Source organism: Amphibalanus amphitrite, unplaced genomic scaffold (genome assembly GCF_019059575.1).
Source record: "Amphibalanus amphitrite isolate SeventyFive unplaced genomic scaffold, NRLGWU_Aamphi_draft 000152F_arrow, whole genome shotgun sequence".
Taxonomy (NCBI): Eukaryota; Metazoa; Arthropoda; class Thecostraca; order Balanomorpha; family Balanidae; genus Amphibalanus; species Amphibalanus amphitrite.
This window is the reverse complement of record NW_024881647.1, coordinates 859,247-884,851: the sequence shown is the minus strand read 5'-3', so window position 1 is coordinate 884,851 and position 25,605 is coordinate 859,247. Positions and strand designations below refer to the sequence as shown.

The following is a 25,605-nucleotide window of genomic DNA, read 5'->3' as shown; positions in this document are numbered from 1 at the left end:
GCCCCCCCCGCCAGTTTCTTGTCCCGGCGGAGCCCGCCAGGAATAGGGTAAAGGCCGCCGTCCACTGTGCGGAACGCGTGCGGTCCGTACGGAATTTAACACAGAACCCTATGGGCGCATCCGGTCCGTACGGAAATCGTGTGCGCTCCGTCCGGACCGCATCCGAACGGCAATCAGCTGTTGATTTTCCGTCAGCTCTCCGCATGCGTTTCGGATGCGGTTGCTACGGAGACGGAAGAGTGATGTCCGACGCGTTGAACTTTTCCGCATCCGGAACGTCCGGAACAGACTTGGTTTGGGGCCGTATCGGAGGCAAACATTGTGAATAGTACGAAGAATTGGAACTCGATCATCATGAAGTAAGTAAAAATTATTTCCTTAGAATGGCAAGAGTATTCGCTGCTGGTTACTTGCAATATTTTATTTGGTAATAAGTGATAGGAAACATTTATTAGCTCTCCGCATCCGGACCGCATCCGGACCGGATGCGGCCAGCGTGCGGCGACATTCCGGACGGACTCCGGACGGAATTCCGTCGCAGTGGACGGCGGCCTTTAAAGTTCTTGGGTCTCGGGGTCAATCAACAGGTTAATTGCGCATTAATATCCCACGAGTAGGCATTTTGCAAAACACTTGGCAAATTCTCTATCAAGTTTGGTGAGTTAGACGGCTGTGATGAGTGAAACATTCACCGTTTCAGGCGCTAAGGGAAGAACCTCATGTTTATGGTGCGGGTGATCGTCTTATGCCAATGAACTTGTTTACTTGTCTTCGATGTACTTTTTCCATTTAAACTTTGGTATTGTTCCCTAGCTTCCTGCCAAAGTAGCACTTGGTCTCAATACTTTCCAAAAGAAGCCGTCGAACTTCGAGTGCTCTTCGTTCGACAAGCCCATTGATTATTTGTCCTACTTTGGAGTGACTTGCAATAGTTTCTTGTTGCGTCGAGCTGGTTATCAATGACATATATTTTACCTTTTGGGCTGATAAATTTTAGACTACAATTTACCTTTATATGATAAGCTTCTTGATAAATTGTAATGGGAATAAGTTGACCTACATACACCTACATAAATTGACCTGTATATGCATAGGTATTTGCAATTGGAAGCCAGCGTAAACAATTTTTCATATCACAATAAAATGTCTTAGTTGAGACTGGTTGAGACACCACATCTTATCATCGCCACAGACGCCATATCTTATAGAACTCAATTTTAGTCCGTGAATCCACCCAAGTTCCCTATCTTTCCCTCCCCCGCCGCTCCCCACTCCCGACTCAGCAATCCACGGATGCCGCGGCCCGTTTAGATTGGGCAGCGCTAGTGGCGCTCGTTTGGCAGCGCCCGGCCATAACCCGGGAATTAGGGGTGGCCCGGCGCCGGCCCGGTCGCACAAAGTTGCCGTTTTTTCGTGCTATTTGCTGGCGCTCTATCGCAGACTCCGATCAGGGGCCGGCGTACAAACTCGCCAGAACTGGACTCTGCCAAACTACCGGCCAAATGCCTGAGTTAAAGCGAATGAAAACGTTGTTAACTTGAAAAAAAAAAACAAGCGGTACAGATTAAGTCACGGGGCATCTCTGTTGAACCTGAACCTGTATATTTTTCCGATGCGATTCGCATTTGGATTGCTAGGATCTTTAACCCTCGCATGTGTAGGGGGGGGGGTCGGATGGACCCCCCCCCATGGTTTTTCGCGAATAACTCGCGTAAAAAGCGGCCGATCGCGACGAAACTTTCAGTACCCTCGCATTGATCAATTTGACACCTACCCTGAAAATTTCATGACCCTGACCCAAATGACCTTTGACCTGTGACCTCTTTTCCGAGACCATGTTTGGCCGGAATCGCGATTCGGCGTACGTCGGCTCGCATTAGCCGCGCGTTTGCAAGCTTTTCGTGGTTTCAAACGTTCAAACATGTGATTTGATGTTGCTCCCATGCATTAGGGTGGGTGTCAAGGTCACCTGAAGGTCAGGTCAGGTCATTGACCTTCGGTGACCTCGGGTGACCTCGGTTCACTTTTTCGAGTTTTACATGTTTCTAGGCTAGTTTTTGGAGCTGAATTCGAATTAAGCAACCATTTGAACATTTACGAAGTAGTTTTGGTGCCTTCGTAACATGTTACGAAGCTGTCAGAGGCGGTTGACACGTACTACGAATACCCGTCACGACGCCTACTGATTGACCTGACCTGACCTGACCCGACCTGGTCTAAATGCTTAAAGACATCATCTGTGATCAAAACTAACACGATATTCGTGATCAGCACCCCGAAAAACCCCTTAGCAGCCACACTTTACGACTTTTTAATAGGTCCCGATTTTCCCGGCTTTGGGTCATTGACCTGACCTGGAAGGTCAACCAATGACCTAGGACCTTAAAATTGGGTATCATCGGCTTCCTCTCGTCACGGGCAACACGCTCGTTTTTTCCGCGAAGCTCTAGCTCGATCAGGGGCCAAACGGCAAGGGGGGGTCCAACCGACCCCCCCCCCTACACATTAGAAGCTGGAAAACGCCGCACACATGCGAGGGTTAAATTAATCGAATATCAATCACTAATCACTCTATAGAAACTACCCAAAAACCAACTCTCAGTGTCATGTAAGCCACATACTTGGATAGTTGCGTATATAGGTGGCCAGGCCACCTTTACCTTCGTCTTTTGGGCGAAGTATGAGTAGAAAATCATAAGCGTCGAGTGCATTCTTCCGGCACTTTTTTCCGAGCACACAAAGTGAGCCCTTGCTTCCCGTGGACCGTAGGCCGTTGATCCCATCAGTGAAGACCAGTGGGGAGCGACAGCACGAGGTGCTCCGACACAGGCGCGTCGTTGTTTTCCGCCGGCGGGATCAGCGGTTCACCCGCCGCCTGCTGTCGGCGGCGACGGCCGAGCACGGGCCTATTAGCGGCGGCTTACCGGCGCGCGCCGCCGGCGACGACCGGCATACTAATGCGCCGCGGGCAGATTTGACGGGCGGCGGCGCACATCGACAGCGGTAACCGGAGCCGTCGCCGGCGACTCGGCTGATCCGCTGCGGAGCGGAGCGGCGCCGACGGACAGGGCGGGGCGCCGGCCGCGGCTGGGATAACACAGACAGAGCAGCAGCTGCTGAATGGGAATAAGGTTAGGACGGTGATTTGTATTTCGGTAGCTGCTTCTGGTCCGTTTGAATAAAGGGTGTGTTCACCTTAGGGATCGTTGGTGATTTCACCAAGTGTTGTTTGATGTCAATACACGGCATGAATTATGTAACGTAATTAAGTCCTCATTCATTATTTTGGAATCACAATCGTCTTCAGCCATCATTTTAATCTGAATGACCTTATATTTCCCCTAGACTGTCCTTGCCCTCCGCCTCCTCACCTCTCCCTGTCCCTTCCTCTCCCCGTCCCTTCCTCTCCCCTAAGCCATGTCCTTGGGGACCGCGCACGGCGGCAGCATATGTACAACATCCGGCCGCGGCCGCAGCCCGGCGACCGATGGCTGTTCGACGGCGGGGAAATGTGCTGTCAATCTCAGCCGGCGACCAATCACCGTCCGCTGATGGATGTCGGCCGCCGCTCTCCTGAACATGGCTGTGCGCGAGTCCGGGTGGGAAAAGATTGGGCGTGTTTCTAAGGGACCTAGTCAGGCCGATTTGACGGGTTAGATATTGGGTATATTTGATTGAAGTGTAGAGTGGGATGTCAGATGGAACAGGTAACATTGAAATATCTAGAATGTCATTGGAGAGTGGAAGGGATTGCTTTATGTATATTGATAATCGAACGGCTAACGGGCGGGGTATAGATTGACATCACCGGAACAAGTGACGTTCAAACGTCACGATCACTGCAAACAAGGTCATAGCATTCATACCAAACCATAATCGCTTTCATCTCGTTTATGATTAACTTGTATCCGATTAGATAAATGCGCATCGATCCTGTTTTATTTCCGTCACAAGCGTTTTCAGTTGCACGCATTTTGTCTTATTCCATTTCTGTTTCCCTCGAATTCATCTTCCCCTCGCTCGTTCCAACGATGTCCTTAAATTGTTGACGCCTCTCACAATTGCAAATAATCGAATTCCTGGTGTGAGGCCCTACATACCCGTGCTCAACTCCTGGTATATGAGACCCCGCATACCCACGAAAATTTCAGCGAAGGTCACCGTTTTGTAGCGACTCAGGTAGGTGAGTTAGTGGCTCGCCTCTTGCAGGCCGCTATTTATGTTATGGCCCGCGGGCGGCTATTATTTTCCGACAATTGAAATTGATAACGACTCTGAAGCAAGCGGCTATGACCACCAACTGCGCTGGCGGATGTAATCGCTCGTTGGCATTCGGTCACGGTGGTGACTGTAAGACGGGCGCGCACCCTGGTGCTCCGGTGTTCCCTACCGGTGATAGTTATGTGATGTGCACACGTTCCCTCCGTCACTGTGATACTGTGAGGTCAGGCTCGCCACCCCCCGTCCATCACACAGCCACAGTTAATGCAAACTATCAGCAAGTGATAACTATCTTCTGACATCTCATTATGTCGGCACTTTGTGCTGTACAGTGAGTGTACACCTCATAGTTATATCTCATTTCATTCAATTAGAGAAGTAAAGGGACCATTCAAACAGAGTTACCTGGCTGGAGACGGCCCAGACGAAAATATTACATGATTAACGCATGAGTTCGACTCGGTAAATGCAACGATAAGGTGGGCGCGGGCGTGTCAGTATGCGGCCAGTCACCGTTTGCATTTGATTATGCAGACAGGGTGTTCTTCAAAGACGACGCCCTCCGTTAGCTGGCCGCGCTCGAGGTGTTCTATGAGCCGGCGGAAGGGGACGCCAGGCCTGGGAACAGACTGCATACTTCCGGAACTCGGCTATTTCCAATCCCAGCGCACCCGTCCACCGCCACTTAGCATGGGTAACAATCGGATAAATTGGCCTGGGAACCCAGAAAGATAGTTCCTGTCTCAGGGTCTGGTGAGGTTCTGGGGAAATACGCACTATCGCAGCCCCATCGTAAAGGAGGGCAAAGGGAAACGAATAACAGTAAAATGTTTACTTGACGAGCTGATGAAGAATGTTTGACGAGAGTGCTTGCAGCGAAGAGGATATTCTACTACTCTGAGTGAAAGATCAAATATATTTTCAAGCGGGTTTCTAAAGGAGGGAGCGAGGCCTTAGGCAATGTTGATCATTTTTTAATAGAATAATAGAACAATGTTCAATAGCAATGAAAAGACAACGTCTGCCATCCATTACTTTCATGATACACTTGCTATGACAGATCTAATGTGTTTATATGTACTCGACTGTTTGATCATTTTAAGCATGTCGATCGCTTCCAACTGTTGTCACTGGACTTGGAACAGCCAACAGCGCCCGTAACATCATCGGGCCGGTATCGGTGTCTGTTTTTGGCCGGTGCCCGTGCCACCCACGGCAGCGTAATTGGCTCATTATGTCGGCTGTTGTCAGTCGACAGTCACGGCAGCCAGCCGGGGCTCAGCCGGCCCAAATTATGCCAATCAAACCGCCGCCAGTCGCCCAGCGGCCACCCCTTTTTATTCATGCCGGCTAATTTTCATTGTTCGAGGGCGCTGTGCGGTGCGTGTGCCGTACCGGCGTTTGCATGCAATTTGGGCAGAATTAGCCTGCCATACTTTCATCGAGCGGTCTATTGTAGTCATCATTAAGGCAGAATAACGTCAAAGCTAGAGGGATCACAGGACCGGGAGGGACTGACAGTGGGGTGAACACCCAACAACCAGCCGGTGAGTGAGTAATTCGTCTAGTTACAAAACAACGTCATGCAACTGATGTTTTTTTCGGTGCATCGTTCTCATGCGGTAAGTGAACTCTCAGTTATCTTTCAAGACGGAAAAGCGTGACTAAAAATGATGTGGGATGCATGCGTTGGAGCAGCTTAAAAGCTCCTTCAACATTGAAAGGTGAAAACGCCCTCCACCCTGCTGTAGGTTTTGCCAAACTACTTTAATGCCAATTCATTCTGAGTCACTGGAAACGTTAGCGTTTAAATGCGCATTGAAGTACGGCCGTAATCACTCGAGCTCTCCGTACGATCCTGAGCGCCCACATGCGCTCGTACATTGCGCAGATAATTCCCAACAGCCGGTAAGCGCCGTGGGCTGAAAATTACGATATAACCTGTGTGACATTTACTGCCCTTTCACATGTCAGGAAACCACTTAAGAGGGTAACTTGCATGATACCAACGTTTTTTATCACATGCTTACGCTCGGCAGCGTCGTTACTTACCGCAGGGCGCCCCTGGCCCGCCCTGTTCGAACTCTCGCCCTGGCTTGTCCACTCCCTCGCCCTGACTCGTTCTGTCTCAACCCACTCCCTCTCTCCCTGTATCCCAACACTGGGCACCCCGCTCATCCCATCCTATCCAGCTCACAGTAAAACAGACGCTGAACGGCCGGGGCGGGGAAAACTGACACGGCACGCCGCCGGCCCCGCTGTCGGCCCATTCGGAACGCTTCCTCTCGGCGGCGCTCCTGTCATTTCCTGTCGCCTTTCAGCGGCGCTGTCTCAGCCATTCTGTGGGGCTGCCCGGCCCGCCGGCGGCCTATTGTTGCCGGCAGGCAGATACGATCTGCGCCCCCCGGCGGCAGACGCGCGTCCCAACAGACGCAAAGCTGCTGCCGCGGCGCCGGAGCTGCAGCTGCGGCCGCTCGTGCTGGGAGATAGATGGGGCCGATCGGTGTGTTCCAGATGCGTTTGTATGGACAGATCGGACGCACTGCAGAATAAGATTCGCAGCATCCACCCCGCTTTGAATGTTTTTTCTTATGTGCACAAAGTAAACTTCAACGCCACTGGCCATAGACCACTATATATCTGGACTGTGCACGGATTTTGCCGACTGCTATTAGGGCCCTGCTGGGAAATTCGACGTAGCACGCGGAATTGTGTATTGACGCTCTAGTAAGCCCATTTAAATGAAAGTAACTTCTTAAATGTGATGTATATTTTAATAAATGTATAATTTATAGCATGATTTTTAACACGATAAATAAATAAAAGCACTTATAGACAGGTATATCACACTGTATTAAGTTCAAAGCATCAATAGACAGGAACAATCCGTGATCGGTCGTTTTTGACAAGAGACAGTCTGATGACATATTGGACACACTGCAGATTAATTTGCCTGTCTAAATCAGACACGCACCCGGCTCAATGCTTTGAAAGCCCACACGATCTGCGCCACGGAATTACGAAGATTCCTATGGGTAAATAACAAAGCTGCCGGTGCTGCGTTTTTAGCGAGACCGTCCGAGGTGACCTGCTGGGCCACAACTGTTCCCTGCTTCCACTGAGGCCGATTTCATGCTCAGCATAGGGACAGACGGGTTCTGTCATCTGTCCCTCTGGAGAGAAGGGGACTTTTGAACACCGTTGTCAGCGGGTGATGGCGATCGAGATTCGAGATTTAGACGGAGTCACGAGATCTCGGTTCACTGGACACTGCAGCAGAGCTTCGCACTTAGGAATGCACTTTCTTATAGTTCTTGTGCTACATTTGCCTTTAGTTACTATTCGAATTGTAAATCCACATCTGAAATTCTCAGCCATGTAGGTATCTTACACAATACACATCGACGAATAGGATCGTAGTTATTGATTGCATAGACAAACTGATCCCAGGAATGTTGCATTGTGTTTACGTCCTGCGGCTCAACCTTTCTCATTTTCATGAAGCTTTCTTATTTCATGAAGCTCTGTTCGCGCATCGCTGGTGTTGAGTGACGGTACACTGTCCATATTGACTCCATGAATTGCAATGTTTGTTTTTCGCTCAACTATACACATCAATGTTTTGAAGGAATGCAGGTCGTAGCGTTGTAACTTGAGGTGCTTCTCGACAGTGTGACTCCCTCAGCGAGCAATGTGAAGAAAGTTATCGTTTTCCTTTACAATGGTAGTCGCGCTGTCTTGAAACACACGTTTGAAGCTATACGTGTGCTGTGCCGAAGAGAGAGCGACTCGGCAGCTGTTACCAGAGCAGGACCCATTGCTTGCATGCAGGAGCGGAACACAGATTGCTGATGTGGGCACGCCAGCTCTCCGCAAGCCATAACATATGTGACCATCACTTGACCAAATTGCAAGACTTTAGCTAGTTTTGGGCTTCACTTGTGACTGATATTATAGGAGCCGCTAGTCTGGAAACGGATCCGCCACCTCTCCTTACAGTTATCTTCTGCTCAATTTTTCGGTCTCGGCCAGCGTCACAGCATGTAATAAAACTCACAGGGAGCCCAGTGGTCAGAATTCCAAGACATTTTCAGCTTTAGGGCATATAGAAATTGACTTCATATTGATGCCTTAGCCAGGAACCGGAAAACTGACATTGTTGCATGCACTGTCTTGGCTCTTTGAATATGCTCACTCCCTGTTCTGTTCATAGGATATTCTGAAGTGATTATCACTAGCGGCACATTTTACTGTATTTCAGTGGCATGTATGCATTAAAAGGTTTCATTTTATTTAAAGACAAAAGAGAACTATCCCGCATGTCAATGATAAACAACAAACAACAATAATCTTGCAAAAATATTCGCTACATGTCTGTGAAAATTTGCTAATTCTCGTGAAAATTAGCTGGGAACCATCATCCACACCATGTTAAATCATGGAAGAAATGGGCAGAAAATGCCCTTCTTTTTTCGATGATTGCGCTAATATTATATATTTTTTGCTCAATGTAAGATATAACTCAGATTACAAATTGACTAGTGGTGATGTTTCCCAAAGCACATCATCATATGGCGAATAAGTTGGCTGTGACGACCTTCGAAAGTTAGGGCCCTAATGGCAGGGCCCTAATTTCCGTGCACAGTCCAGATATATAGTGGTCTATGCACTGGCATATGCAGAACATCGATACTTTGTGTTTAGTCACTTGCATTCGTACCATATGACACAATAACGTTTTGATTTGATCTTTTCCATGGAGGGTACCCGACGTCACTCCCACTTGGCCCGTAGAGTAAGAAGCGTCCTTGAAATCCACTTTCTTCCATGCCCTATTTTTCTGCTCCAGGCTGAATCCAACAACGGTTCCAACTGATATGTAATGGCTGCCCCATTCCCCTGGGTCACACCGAGTGACCTCTGGCGTGCGGGTCAGGCCTGCCGTGTGCGCTGTGTGTCGGGCTCGCGTGCGGTGACCTACTCGCAGCTCCCCAAACCTGCCCTTCCCTCAGCATTGTGTGCCGACGGCGCTGGGAAAACCACTTACCGGAGACAAAACGAAGGATGGGCGCGGAGATTTTGCAAGGATGGAACTACCCGGTGCAACAGATTTAATCAATCGTGTCAAGTCTGCTGCTTTTTGTCTTGATGTTGCGTAAAGATTGAACAACTTGTGTTAAAAAAAAAAAATCAGTTACACTTGGCTCATGTTACCTAAAAGATGTTGATATATCATGACCACACTGGACCCGGTATATCCAAATAGCCTCATTGATCGCCACTTAAATCAAATCAACCCCTAGTAGCGCACAATCTCAAATGTTTGCGATGCCCGCATTGCTAGCCCGATTCAAGACCGTGCAATGTGTATGCTCGCCAAAAGGCAGCCCGGGCGGGCGGTGAAGCACCCTCATCTCACGGCTGGGCTGTCGTTCTTTCATGCCGGCTCGGGTGGCTGAGTTGCTAAGATTCCTCAGCAATACAAACCCCCGCTGTTTGTTCTCACTAACTCTGATACGTGCCGCATTTAGAGCTCCCAGTTACAGTGATTGTGGCGGGCGAGACTAGCACGATAACACCGACTCGCATTGCAGAGGTTAACAAAGTTCCTCATATACAGAGAAGCTTATCGCCCCAGGACATTAATCTTCAAGTGAACTGGCGACCAACTCCTTCCCCATCCACATCACCATTTACTCACCACTTCTCCCACCCGCCTTCCTCCAGCCAACGGCCAAACGCGCCGAATCTCGCCGTCTGATTAATTAAAATTCAGTCCCGTTCTTCACGCTCGTAATTTCCTATTCTCGCACAATGCACAGGCTGCGTCGGCTGTCAAATAAATATCCCAGAGAAGGAAATAAATACAGCTGCTTTTTGCCGGCTTTGTTACGTTGTTTATTGGCTTGGCGACTCAGAAGGCTTCGTCAGACGGTAAATTCCTAAAAAAAGAAACTCCAGCATCAGTATCGCTGCGCTACTCTAACTCACCAGGATCCAGCTAGTGAATGTATCGTGATGTGATAATTTTCGTTCAATTATCATATTTTTACTTTTTATAAATGACTTGGGAAACATTACTCACGCTGGAGAGAAATAACATTGACGCAACATGCCAGACGATAGATGCATGCTTTGCCTGTGAGACAATTAACTATCACCTCAATGCAATCATTGGCGTGTGTTTTCGTCACTGGCAGGTGCTGGTGTCGTCCATGCGCTCAGCCCGACAGTACGCCGAGCTACCCGTCGACCCCGGGTCACCGGTCCTGGCCGACATGCAGGTGGACCTGCCCGGAGAGCACGTCTACGTTCCCACAACACAAAAGGTGAGTATGTGACAAACGACTTTCTTTGGTTTTGTTCCATCCTCAACTCGACATGGCCTGCACTTGATTGTCGTCGTTTGTGTTTTACGTGAAAATTTGCCAAAACTCCGGGGTCCTCGCTCTAATTTTATGGTTTTAATTAACTACGCTAAGCTTCTTTTCCATGTAGCGTCGCCTAGTCTAATAAGCGATTTCGCCAGTCATCGGGCAGATTACGGAGTGCCACTTATGGGATCGTCTGCGTCTCGACCAACGCGGTTCTGTCTCAGATTCCCCACATTCGAGTCTGCTGAGCCACAAGCGCCCCGAGTGGCCTAGCCACGTTCGTGTGAGTTTTAACGAGGCCTGGAGAGGATCACGAGCGGTGGGCGCTGTCCGACGGAATCTCGAGCGGCGCCGGAATCCCTCGCCAGGTGCGGATTCCTGGAGTCCGGGGAGCCGCGGTGGCGAGCTGCGCCTTCCATAGGCGGCTGTTTGGGACGGCGGAATCCGTACTGCGAGGGACAGTTGCGTAAGTGGCCCGTGCCGTACGCTGCGTCGAATTCCGAGGGGATGAGGAAACGTGACCTGTTTGTTCATCAGCTCCCGCGGTTCGGGGTGACAACTTTGTAACGAAATCAGCAGAGAATCAGATTTGTATGACCAATAACTGTCTGCATCCGACCTAACAATTAGCGTAGAGTTTTCCCATGTCATAGGTATGAAATATATTTCATTTTATTATTCCCCTTTGTTTGATGTATTAGTGAAGAAATATTGACTTGCTGTAGATGTGTGTAAAAGGTGCCTTGCTACGTACTTATGTACAAATTATATATTTATAAAAAAAATTAAAACGTTGAAACGATGACTAGATTTTAAACAGGGGTACTTTCAACAGATTATTTCTTCAAAAGACTTTGTTTGGGAAGCTAGCCTGAAGCACATTGATAAATGTTGCGCTACCCCACAGGGGAATGGTTTATTAGTACTCTACAAGAGCAGTTGACATGGGTCGATCACTTGAAGAGCAAAGATCAGTTCTCATGCAATCGGCTCAGCTCACTATGCATGATCAAGTCTCCACTTCTTCAGCCACTCGCTGTAAATGTGTATTTCAATCATCTCACCTGCGTCTTTTATGGACGTTCAATTGATTGGACGGACCAAACGACGTCATTCCGTCGAGTCAAAGAGCGGAACGGTTCGGAGCACTGAACGAATTCCACACCGAGGTCACACTGTGCGCTGCGCCCACGAGCTTCGGTCAACGAACTTAAAGAGTTTGTGACAAATGACTTTACTTCTGATCCTAACGTAAGTATTGTTGAACCCATTCATCCGATGAAAGTAAAATTACTGAAAGCGATAAGCTGCGAAATACTCGATTGTATTAAAACTCTCGCATCTAGTCACACCACTCAATTTTCCCCCGAAGCTCCTATAGCGGTCTGTCTCTGACTCACAGGGCTCAGATCCCCACCAGACAGCGCGGCGGCGCGTCCACTGTCGCGTCTGGCGGTATTCAGATGTGTTGCTACGCCCGCTGACGCCCCAACAGAGCTGTTGGTGTTGGCCCTCTCCGCCGTCTGGTTGTCGTCGGTCTCGCTATCGACTAGACTGGAGCTACTGAGAGGCAGACGGCGAGACGGCGGACGTGACGTCAAGTAGTTGGCGGGGTGACGTCATCAGATTAATGGAGGTGACGTCACACGTCTACGGAATACTGGAAATGGAACACATGATTACGGTTTCATGCTGATTGAACTGACATGAAATCGCTGATAAAGGATGATTTTCTCCTAAACGGTAGCGTAGGAAGACGAAAAATTGGTTATTTTCCTTAGAAGGAGAAAGGAGTGTTGGACAGATGTTCGACCGACAAAAAAGTTCGTCCATATTTACCCACTTGCAACGCCACGTGTCATTGCTCACTCGATACCATGAGTCGATGCTTAACTGTCGAGTCAGAGACCGTGCCCCTGTCAAGTGCGTGTCTCTCCCCTCGTCTCCCCTCCAGGCAGGGGTCACCACAGGTCATCTCACTGACACGCCCCACCCGCCATTTCTGACAGCTCCGACACCCTCGGAACACAGCCCTGTCCATCCATCACGTGACACAGGGGAGAGGTCACGTGCCGCGGGCGACCACGTGACACTCAGGCGCACTCTGTAACCGGGCGACAAATGGGAGGTGTCAAAAGACACGCTGCCATGTCATGTGTGGTGATGACAAAAACGCGCCGCCTGCCTGCGGGCCCAGTCGTCAGCGCAGGGGGAACAGGCCGAGTGAGATGAGACAGAGGGAGATGTTCGCTGTCCCTGCCTGCCGGCTAAGAAACTTGACGCCCTGTGTTTCTGTCACGTGATGGAGATGTGAACGGGTGGGGTGGCTGATGCCAAACGACGGCTCTCAAAAGCTGGGCTCTTGTTGCGCTCTGGGGGAATTCAGAAACTAACGGCAAAATGGCATCCATTACCGACCCGTTCATAATTCATTCGCATGTATTTAGCCATGCCATAAGCATATTTGCCGTTGCTTGTCTGATATCTCATCAATGGAAATAGATGAGCATTTATCGATAGATGCCCCCTTTCCCAATGCATCCCCAACTTCAATGTGTTTCTAATATCCCCGTGACCAACTCATCAGTCTGTAGTCCAGCTCCGCCGGCACTCACAAATCCGCCTCGCGCAATTCCCACGGCCGATCAGGCGTGAAACAGCATCGTCGTCGTCGACGCTCTGTACGTCCGTCGAAGTCGACGGAGCGGTCCGATCAGCCGATTGGCGCGGGGATCTGGCGGATCAGAGCGGCGCGGCGCTCTGATCTGTCCGACAGTGCTCGCCCATCAGCTCAGCCTGAGGGGAGCTGGTCGCTCAGATCTGCCGTCTGCGGTCGGTCGTGGCCACAACACACGGGCGGTGACAGCCGCCACGCCAGCAGCCGACCGCGAGATGCGCAGGCTAGGAGATAAATCCAATGGTCGCTCCGGATGTTGGCAAAGGTCCCGGGAAAGCTGCTCAGTCTGATATATGTAGAAGCGGTATGGCTCGTTTCAGCCCCAGGCATGACTGCCGAGACTCCCTCCTTCCAGATGCGCGAACGGTGCACAGATTTTAGCCGAGTGAGCCCGTTCCAGACGTCTTGAACAATGTTGATCTCTTGTGCCCGCCAGGTTACGCTGCTGAGACTCCAGACGTGCGAGCAGTACACCAACTGCACCGAGTGTCTTCAGACCAAAGACCCTTACTGCGGCTGGTGCTCGCTCGAGAAAAGGTAAGCTGATTGCTCAGATCGTGAGAAAAGGTGAGCTGATTGTTAAGATCGTGTTTATTTTTATCCGAAGCTGCACCCTAAAGCTTTCAAAGGCACCGGGCCATAGTCTGTTGTTAGCAGACAAGGCGACCGTAAGTAGTTGGCCTTCGCCCTGGACCCCTATTCAAGCCCGCTAGCCTTTCTGTCATTTCTCGCCGCGTTGACCTCATACTGCACCGTGAAGAAAGGCCTCCTTCCTGTCGCGCCGCGACCAAACAGCCGCCTTATTTTACCACTCAACAAGTGAAACCGTATCGGATGTCATTGTGCGCGGAAGAAAGCAGGCTGGCCAGGTCATCACGACTGGCCGGCCCTGTGAAGTCACTTTGACGCTGCAGGTCGGCGTTTGTGTGAACGCTCTGGCGACCTATGAAGGCACTCTACTGGTCTGAGTGGTTCTGCGCTCTCCTCTGTCTGAATGGTATTGTCCGGCCAGGTGCTACCCATTCGGGCAGACGGTCTCCGCGGGTCCACTCGGCGCCGAGAGGAGCGCTAACGATATTCGGCCGACCAGCCGACGGGTCAAAGGGTTATCGATCGTAATCACCCGCCGCCAACTCCCCGGGCTCTGGGGTGATTAGAGTCCAATCAAAACGCTCCCAGAGAGCAGCGGTTACGGACAAAGACGCCGGAAGGGAAGTAATGGAGTCGCTTCGCGCGGTGCCGTACATTTCTCTCCGCGGCCGAACTCCCCACGGAACAGTTCAGCACTGCGACCGGTGCAATCGAGATGACGCGTGTCCAGACACGGAGAAGTCAGGGCTGTTCATTTGTTGAATCCCGCTGGACCCGTAGCTGTGCCACCAGGTGTGGATTGATGTAAATTGCCTCTCCTGATAGCCTGTTACCCATATGACTCGTGACTTCAGATACGGATGATTCTAGAGTTGGAATTGATGTTGGCTATAGGATGCAATGTTTATTTTGCTCATTTGTGTTATTTCATCTTGAAACTTGATAGAAAAGAACAGAAAGTCGGGCCTACCATTTCACGAGCACGGTTGATCTGGAATCTCGTTTACGAAATATACGGCGCCCTCTGCCAACAATAAAAGCTCAGTGATCTGTAAAAACTCAGGCCCCATGTGCGAGATCAGTTGTGTTCAGCGGTCTCATGCAAAGCCCAGGAAGCTCCTACCTGTGTCCGTCCGGCTGACCCCACCTTTCCAGTGTCACCGGCGCGCCCGGGCTCCCCCGGCACTCTAATCTTGCGCCGAGACCAGCGCCGTCCGTGGCGCCGGTCCGTCTGTCTCGACGGCGAGTAATTAATTGTTAATTACACCCCTGCCTGGCGTCACTCGCCGCCGCTCTGATCCGACCGGGGGGACCGAGGCGTACCGACCGTTTTTGTCGACCGATGTGCCACGGTGGTCCGACAGGCTGGTCGGGGCGGGTGAAGTACCCGTATGGTATAGTTGAATGTTTTGGCTGAGTTTGTTGAGCTAGTGAGATCGAACAGCTCATTGTCTTGGATGCTGGGATTGCCTTTGTCTGGCAAGTGTTAATTTTGTTGGAGTTTTGTCGTTATTTGTTCACTTTATTTATGTTGACACTGTTATCGACATTGAAGTTAAGAGACTGTCAAATGCAGGGTCCGTACTTTAGTGTTTTCTGAAGTAACGCTTTGGGTTGGCTTGTTCAGCGATAAGTTAATATTTTCCCTACATTTATTGAACCCCTTGGTTCCCGGCCCAGCCGAGCCTAAAATAATAATCCGCCTCAGAGCTCGTCATGTGGTAAATGACCCATGTTTATAGCAGAAGCGTGTAATCCTTTGATAGCAATCATAGGTGGACATCCGGAGGATTTGAAACGGCGTAGGATCCCCACCCTCCAACACTTTCCGCCCCAACCCGTCCTGTACCCACCGTCCTGTTGACGTCACGCCCCGACTTTACAAATGACGTCACGCCGGCTGGCCCGGTCAATTGATGGCCGATCGCCGATGTGGAACCGTGGAAGGCTTTTTAGATCTCGCCGCCGATACGGTGGCAGGACGAGACCTTGTTTCCGATGGGGCGATCTAGGTGTGGACGGAACAGAAGATTTGGATTACTGGACCGTAGCGCGGAACTTTCAGGCAAATATGTACATTTGGTTAGTTTGTTTGCAAAAACTCCAACAGCAACTGGGTAAAGGCAGCTATAAAACATGCATTCTGACGAAGGAGGGATGATGGTGCTGTTTTTTTTTTGTGTCTGCAGGTGCACGGTGCGTTCCGAGTGCGGAAAGGCCGACTCGAGCTCGCCGCGGTGGCTCTCCATTGACGCCGGCCAGCAGTGTATTGACATGGAGAGGATCGAGCCGCAGCACATCGCCATCGACCAACAGGCCCAGGTCAGTTCAGTACTGGATTAGTCGCGAGAGTCAGGTCAGTAAAACTGGGTCAAAGGGGAGGTCAGATTCAGATGTCAATCAGAAGCCCGTCAAGAAGACAACCACAGTCAACTAAGGCATATCGCGCATAGCAGCTGACGCCTTGCAACGATAAGTAAGACCTAAATCAATCTCAAAGAGACGTCTCTCATCAGGTAACGGAAAAGCTTTGTCCGCAACCGCAGACACGCTTTCGAATTCTGCGTTTGACGTTGACAAAAGCGGCGATGTCACCATCAATCGGCCGTCGTCGCGGTCAGCTCTCGGACTGTCAGTCACTCGGAAAATCCGCCGAGCTGCCCCTCCAGTAGGAGACAGGACCGTCTGCAATAAAACATCCGTATCTGCCGGAATCGAGGGAGTATCGAGGCGGACGTCCGTGCCCATCGCTCGTGCAAAGAGGAACGGCCCGACTGATTGACAGCACGCTAACTGGGATGTCCACGTTATTTGGTCGGCGCCGAGTGCGCGGCGGCGGACGTCGAGGAGTTGGAGACAGGCGTGAAAGATATGGAGTCGAACGTGGAAGATTGTGTGACAGACGTGGAAGGTCTCGTAGAGGATATGGAATATTTGAAGACGCGTTGAAGATGTGGAGACACAGACGTCGCAGGGAGGGCGACGGGCTTATGAAGATAGAGGGATTTAAAAGGTTTGGAGATAAACCTGGCTTAAATAGAGGTTAAAATGATAACAAAGTCAGTCCCACGCACAAGGGGGAAAAGCTCAAATTATTGAGTGCTCAAAATATTGAGCGTGTGACGTCAGAGGCTCCCATAGGCGTAATGTTGAGGGCTCAAAAAATTGAGCCGTTTCAGGAACACGTTTTGCAAAAGCAACTCGCAACACCTAGGGAGAAATGGCAACACCCTAGGAGAATCACTAATGATGCAAAACAGATTAGGCTTTCATATTTTTCACTGCTCAAGCTTCAATGATTGGGGGAACACCAATTTATAGGTCGAAATCTTACGGCATACCAGAATGACTTAAAAACAGGCCAATATTTATGTCGAAATAAAAGTTATTTTTTGTCCATTCACGTTTTTTACTAGGGTTCTGTTGGAAAGAGCATTTTTCATACTACCCAAAATGATTGCGACTCAATTTCACATTACTCATATCGGAGAATATTTTTCATTTGGCGGCGCCGTTCGTTTATTTCGTCGCGACGTCTCCGGTCGCGTGGTTGTCGTCGTCCTCGTGTTGAAGGTAAGTTTTTATCGTTTTAGTTATATTTAGATGTTAAAAGGTACACTGAAAAGTTTGAATATGCTGTGATTTTAAATTTGGAAACACGTAAACGTCAATCAATTCACGTTTTCCTCGATTTTGATTTGCGTGCAGATAAGTAACTGTCGACGAAAGTGGCGCCATCCGATATGATGTTTTGAAGGAAGGAGACACAACAACATATTTACGTGGAAATTTTTGTTTTTTAGTGGTCTAAGTGCTTCAAAGAGGCTGTGAATGTTTTCTTCACACAATTTTTCATTAGGTATGATGAGGTAAAAGGTAGTTTCAGTCTTAACTTTCATATAATTGACATTAAAACATATGATAGTCCACTCCTGGGGCATTCCACGATAGATCGTACCACTTTTTTCCAATTTGACACCCTCATCTCTCGGAATTTGACGAGAATTGGTCTCAGGGGTAATCAGGGGCTCTGAATCCACCTGTAACAATTTCAGGCTTATCAGATAAGTATTTTTTGAGTTATGGTGTATAACATTTTTTGGATCTTGCTTTGCAGTGCTAAGTTTGGCGGGCTGTAACTCTAAGACGGATTATTTAAATGCCAAATTTTATATAACATTGAATTTGCAATGAAACAGAGATTAATATGTATTTTTGAAATTTCGAAAAATACGCTTTTTTTGATACATGACATATCGAGTTTTCTTTCATTTGTATTTTTTGGACTTTGGGACCAAATTTTTTTAAATTTTTATTTCTTTGAAAAAATATTTGGCTCATTGTTAAGAAGTATCCAAAAAATTAGGAAGGTGTTCTTTCTATAAATGTATTTATTTTACGTCACGATAACGGTTTCGAATAGTGATTTCGGGAGGGGAGCTTATAAATGGGGTGGTAAAGCTGCCTAGTGACATCACGGGTTACTGAAATTTCAATTGAAGTCTGAGTCATCTGAAAAAAGTGAAAAGAGGGTTCATCCAACCCTCTTTCCTATAAGCGCGAGGGTGAAAAACAGGGTATATAGGTGAAAAAGGCTGTGTGGTTCTGACATTGTTTTGGACGCCAATGACCATAGCTGTCCGAGATGAAAGTTACAGGACGCATACATGGTGTCCTCCAGAGGTCTCACAACTTGTATATCTGGGAATTTTTTAAGGTTACATGAGGTCAGGTCGGTCACGTGACATCACTGTTATAAGCCAATGGGGAAATATAAAAACTGTTATTTTGGCGCCGAGAATGATCTAAAACTATCTCACATACATATTATCGTGATTTCATGCACTCCTTATGCTTCACTTTTGCATTGTTAACCTTGCGTGACGTCATTTATGACGTCACTAGGGTCGTACGAGTTTTTCGTCAATAACTCCCGATCAAATGCAGCTACAGAGTCGGGAAAGCCACCAATGGACTCGGGAAGACCTTCCGAATCGAATGATATGCCATATGATACCCTTTGCCCAGCTTCGTGACCTGAGGGGCTCTGACCTGACCTTGACCCGAGGTCAACTACTTAAGTTGACCTCACCCTAGCAAAAAGTATATCATTCGATGCACCAGAGCTAGGCGAACACAATGATGCCAAAATCGCGGCTCTGCGGCCATTTTTTGCAAAGTTATTTACTTAAAACCGAATCCGTAACTTCAGTCACTTGACCTGACCTCAGACGCTACCGGTTAACCTGAGACCTTAAAATCGGGTACCAATCGCTGCGACTTGTAACGGCACACACGCTCGTTTTTTCCGCGAGGCTCTAGCTCTATTAGAAGCGAAACGGCGTGCTGGGGTCGTATCAATCCCTCCGAAACCCATTTTGCTTGCGGGAAAATGAGGAACTTATAGAAAAAACACCTTTCTAATTTTTTGCATGTCGATTTGCAATGACATGAAGTTTATTTTGAAAAAATAAAAATGTGAAAAATTTTGGTCCCAAAAGTCATTAGAGGTAAATGAAAAAAAAATAAGGTTTTTGCTCACAAATGAAATTTTTTCTTTGGAATTTTTAAATAGTAATATTAATTTTTGATCCATCGCAAGCTTAGTGTTGTTTACTGTTTGTTGGTTGCTTAACCCGTTCTTGAGTTATAGGCCATTAAAATCACCGTTACGAACCGAAGTTAAAAAAATGTAATGCAATATAACTCAAAAAGTTTTGCTCTGAGAAGTCTGATATTTTGCCAGGCGTCTTTGGGGCCTATGATTACCCCTAGGACCGATTTTCATTAAAATCTGAGAGATGAGGGTGACGGGCCTGGTACGATCTATCGTGGAATGCCCCTCCTATCAGTGATTGAGTACCTTGATATTTGGCATTTCTTATTAATTTGAATGTATTCTCTATCCATATGTCCTGATAGTAAGTGACAATACTCTGCCAATATGTTTCCATAGTTTTCACATTCATTTTCCAGTCCTTTACATAACATCACAATTTATAATCAACAAAACTCAACTCCTTCGTTACTTCACAGCACTGACAGCATGAGAGACTGACAGTCAACTATTGTGTGTGTGAATGCTGAAACAGGATAGCCACTTTGCTGACTGGCTCATATGAAATAAGATAAAAATGATCCTTTATATCATTTCCATTTGGAGGATCGGAGTCAACGGAAAAGGAAGGCCACTTTCAAGCCTCAAGGTCTAGGCCGCCAGACACCAGTCGACAGTCACCACCAAATTTATAATAGATTAATTCATTATTATACTTTGAGACCCTTAGGTCACTTGATCGGCATCACATTTTCAGTTTCAATATAGTAAAGGTTTTTATTTGTATGATGTGAAATATTTTCCTGAATCAGAATTTAATTATCCCTAGGTACCTGGTAGAGGTTTCGGATTTAATGCTCATTGTTGGTGTGCAGTCAGGATTTTTTGACAGGTCCAGATAAGGAATCCTGAGCAATTTTATAGTAAAGTGGCCTCCTTATAAGTTATAATCACCGCACATTTTATCAAAACTCAAAAGCATTTGCAGAATTCATTCAATGAAGAATTTTATCAATGTTGCACCCATTTCTTAGACGACCTAGGCTGCATCTTTTTTTAGTTCCTGTTGTATGACATATTTTCCATTTTGTTCCACTGCATAAAGAAAAAATCGTTTGAGATCACCAAACAGCTTTTCTTTTTCTGGCAGGTCTGCACAACAAAGCGGTCGCTGGCGAGGACGTCGGCCGTCCCTGTGGGTAAGGTCATCTGTTCAGCCTTTGTGGAGATCAGCAAGACGTCACCAAGATGAAGACTTCGCTGGAGCAGAAGCCGCTGACCCGCGTCCGATCGGGCAGGTCATGCTCGACGGCACGAGCCACAACTTGAACGACTCGGTGACATCAACCACATGGTAGAGCAGGTGAATGAGTTTGGCGACGTGTTGTGCGACTGCAAGAAGGGTTGTCTGCGTGTTCTGGCCGGCGGAGCGGCGACGCTGCGCAGTCTGTGCTGGTGGTGAGCAGCTGGCCGTGGTGACCGCGCGCGCCCACATGCGCCGACAATCTGTGCGGCTTCGACGGCCCCGGGACAGCCCGATGCCGCCCACTATGCGACGCCGACCGCGCACTGTCCGTACGGCCACATGGAGGTGTGCCCGCGCCTTTTGCCCGCACGCCGCTACCTCGCAGCTGGTCTGCAACCACGCCGTCGCCGCCTGTAGCCCAATAACAAAACGGCTGTCTGATAATGCCGCGTGTTCTTTGTGATGTTGCTACTGTGATGGTTGCTACTGCTGGTCTGAGACTCGATGTTTCCATTCGTTCCTTACATGTTAAGGATTTGATAATGATTAGCTTAGTCCGAGCTTAGGTCGTTTATATTATTTGTTATATGACATATTTTGGATCAAAGCAGTACGACACTGCCTCCTGCTTTTGTGGTGTATGCTGGCAAGACGCAGGTTCCGGTCGCAGGTCACCCGGTTCCAATGTGGTCGGGCTGGCATGCGATAATGTGATGTTGTTTTGCTCGTCTCTGTGTTCCACACTTGATGATGTTTGTGAATCTAACCCACATTGTATAGTATTTTTGTTTGTTTGCGGCCGATGGCCTTGTAAGTTGTAACCGTGGCAATACAGTTTTTCCTGCTATAATTCTCCAATATTCAAGCGTGGGTGGATATCTTTCTGTATTCACGTATTCCCTTCTCCCAGTACAGTCAGAGAATATCAATACAGTATTCATACGGATTATTCAAGCCCTGTATAATTATTTGAGGTGTGCCGAATCCGAAAGGCGACCGATAAAACTACTAGCGGAAAATGTGACATGATGCCATGGGTTTGTGAAAAGTTTTAGTACCACGTAGCATTCAACTTCCTGCATTTCTGTTTCAACTCAGTTTAACGTATTTCAACGAACATAACATCAAAAATGGCAGCCAGTACCGGCTTCACCTGTCACGGAGAACGCTCAAAAAATTGAGTGTAGATGCTGGCCGGCACTCAATTTTTTGAGCGCCAGCTGACTGTCGTCTGTCGTGGCGCTCAATTTATTGAGTATCGCGGTCCCGAACGACAAGTGGCGCTCAAAAAGTTGAGCGTCTTTAGGGCATTTTCTTTCCAAAAACACCGATATAAATTATCACGGCGAGTGTTCGAGAAGAAACCTTGTTGCTCTCTCTTGCCATTGATACCTTATTTGGATACGATATTTGCCGTAGTGTGACGCTAAAGGCATTTTAAAATACCATCGTTTCGCCTATTCCTTCATAATGGGGCCCGCTCAATTTTTTGAGCGCTCAATTTTTTTAGCTTTTCCCCCTTGTGCGTGGGACTGAAGTGATTCTTGGAAGGAAATGAATGGTAACAGACGGTCAGTGTATAAGCTCAGTTCCCATGCATCATTGAGTAGGCGTTCGGCGTCACATTGGGGCCCTCCGTCCTGTCTCTGTCACAGGCAGACACCGCTATTTACTCTCAGGTAAAGGGCGACCTGCAGCCATTAGTTCAAGGACGATCGATCTGTGGATGTCGCCCTGCGTCAGCTCGGGGTCGGGGTGTTTAATTACACCTCGCTAGATTTAGATCAAACGCCCCGATCTAGATGAAACGAATTGGTCCCAAAAAGCATTTCAGTGTCGGTGCCGCGTCATTACGATTACACTGCTGTAAATTCGTTGCGACAAAGGCATTCGACGCTCTAAAGTCGCTCGAGACAAAACACCTCCAACTCTCCAGCCACAGAACGTTTCAGAAATACGGCACTCGGCTTGGCGGTCACGCCCAAACTGTGGGCCGGCGAATACCGGCAGGACCACTTTATTTCTCAGTAGAGTTGTCGTGTATCGTGAAACTCAATGCCGCGCCGTCGTACAGCTCGAGTCTATCTTCTCTCGAGAAATCTCTGCGCTGTAAGAGGGGCCTCGGCGGCGGTCGTGAAGCTCCAGAAGGTCGCTGGCCGCGGCGCCGGGTCCCGTATGGCCCCCATCCGGCGCCGGACACTCCTCCGCGGGGGCCGCGACCCTGACTGCCCACTGGCGGCTTTGGTGCCGCTACAAACGAGACAACTTCCCATGCAGTGAATGCTGAACTGAGTAAATCCAATTTCGCCTCCAGATTTGTTGCGTTCTTCTGTGGAATGGTGGATTCAAAGTCGCGCTCAACTGCTTTGATGGTCGGCGCAGAATTTTTCGACACCTGCGGACGCCATATGCGGGCCTAGCTCCGACATGCAAATCACGCCGGCCTACTGATTTGTTTTTGACCCCGTTTTCACTTTTCATTGAAACCTGAGGCTTAAAAGAAGAAGTTCATCTTGGATATATATATATATATATATATATATATATATATATATATATATATATATATATATATATATATATATATATATATATATATATATATATATATATATATATATATATATATATATATTCACGTTTCGCTCAGTTTTTCTTCAACTGGTATGTACTACCTTCATTAACACAATTCAACGACATTCTGTTGCCGATTTCACTGGCCATCAACTCTTCTGTCGTTCTCTAGGCTAACCTTCGAGCGCGCTCGTCCTCGAAGTAGGACCTAATGCATTTTCCTGCCATCTGAAAGCACTTTGACTGCGAACGGGTTTTTGTTCCGACTAAAAGTATGGGCGTGTTGGAGGCGATTGGGTCTGGGCGCCGTCACTCCCAGGATGCCGGGCAGTCGCCAGCTGTCCCGCTGGCCCGGAGACATCGCCAAACGGCGCGGGGAGACGCGGCCGGGCGAGGGACTCAGAGTGGCAGCTGCCGGCAACTCTGGATCGGCCGGGAAACTTCCTGCCGCCGAGAAAGTGACGTCCAAAAACGGTTAAGACGTAACGATGCATAGAAGTAGGTAAGCGTGATGAATACAAATATAACGCATAAAATGCATGAAGATTTGAGCACTGCGTCAAAGTAATGCTCAACCTCAAAGTATCCCACTGGCGGCAACCGACACTGACGTGACCAATTACACCATCCGACATTTGAGGATTGAAAGCATGATTTAGCCTTGAATGGGGTGCAAAGAAACATATTAAATCATAGCAAACGATAATGCTCATCAGTAGCCATCACCATACCGCACATTTTTTCCACTAACCTGTACTAAAAAAAAAGAAGCATCCAAGGCTCCCACCACACATCACCCTAATTTGCTATTCTCGCTCTATTTTCTGAGGCTGGCAGAGGCGCCAGCCAGCGGAACACATCACTCTGCATAATCGCCGACTTTGTAGCGCCTCTTGTGAGCCTCCCCATTGCCGGGTGCCCTGAATGGCCCGCACCGCAGACTTGAGGCGGTGCCACTCCGTCTAGACTCAGACAGGAGACAGGCCGTCCCAGTCAGCTCCGCCCCTCACAAAAACGACTAAACAGCGAGGGAAGTCAGTGCGTTCAGACAGTCATGTCACACCTCGGAAGAAAGGTGCTCGTTTTTGTCACTGATGCAGAACGTTTAAACAGTTTCTCCCGACTATTACAGTCTTGAAAATTATCATGCACGCATAAGCTTTACTGTGGCGTCTTTTTGTCTTTGCTGTTCGGTCTTACGAGACCATATAAAAAAAATCTTACATTTTTGGCTTACAGTCTAAGCAAAACGTAGCCTTTTACAAGTCCAATGGACGTTTGGTGTCAATTCAACCTCACAACTACATAGATCGGTAGGCATCCTAGCGTCCATACGCTTCGTACGATTTTTTGTAGCTTCCATTCGCACTCCGACGTGGAGGGAGGACGGAGCAATACCCTTACCCATCGATGTCTGTCAGCAACCGAGCCTCGCTCCTTAACTGGAGCTTGTTCCCGTCCGGTAGACCCATTACACGTTGGATATTTTGATGTGATTAGCGGATGTGGGAATCCGCTAAAAATATTTGCTTGCAATGCATCTCTCTTGACACTGTTTCTTCGGTCTTACCAAAGGTCTGTTTATTCGCGAGCACCATAAAATGCTTCAAAATAAAATGAGCTTTCAAGATATGTGTCCTGATACTACTGTTTGGTGCCTTTACAAACCGCGTTATCTAAGGATTCGGCCGGAGCCTGTCCCTCACGTCGTCAGAGTGGTGCAGAATCGCACCGCTCTCGTCTGTCACCTGGCAGTTCTGTCACAACAAGCTGTCACAACATCTGTCACAACAGCTGTCATCACTGCGGGGCCTAAATGATGGCAGCCAGTTTTTTGTTCTTGATATACACCGCGCGTCGACGGGAGCTGACACGCGATGACCCGATACCGGTAATTCGGGCACTCACAGAGTGACAGGGAGCAGCGCGAACAAATCGGCGACACTCAAAAACGTCACCGGTGCGCGGCTGATGGCCGGCGCCGCACGCAAAGATGGCTCACGGGGACAGTGCAATCCGTGACGGCTGACAAGGAAACGCGTCCGTTCCCATCGGGCGGAACCGGCATAAGACCAGACCTTTGCAAAGTTTGATAGACACAAGCCTAATAAACGACTGAGAAGATAAAAAGGCATTTAGGCAAACGTGATAAAGAAGACGATTTTTCATGCCAGACTGGATTTAGGTGTCAAGCTTCTGAAACCAGACACTTGTCAGCCCTTACAAGCACACATACAGGTGGTGGCCTTGGTTATGATCTGGGAGGCAGTGTGGATATAGGTTATGTAAGTGATGCCTTTCATCTTTGTGTCAATGCAACAGTGTAATTTTTCAAAGGACCGCCCTAATCATGTCAGACAGGTAA

The 25,605-nt window shown here is 48.4% G+C and overlaps 1 protein-coding gene across 1 annotated transcript in view; it reads left to right on the top strand.

The window, feature by feature from the left end:
- The window catches only part of LOC122383005 (plexin-B-like), a 65,260-nt gene that overhangs the window by 13,813 nt on the left and 25,842 nt on the right, over positions 1-25,605 (top strand). The window contains exons 4-6 of the mRNA XM_043369047.1: positions 10,422-10,550; positions 13,709-13,809; positions 16,053-16,185. Coding sequence (XP_043224982.1) covers positions 10,422-10,550; positions 13,709-13,809; positions 16,053-16,185 — 363 coding nt within the window. The remainder of the gene's footprint in view (positions 1-10,421; positions 10,551-13,708; positions 13,810-16,052; positions 16,186-25,605) is intronic.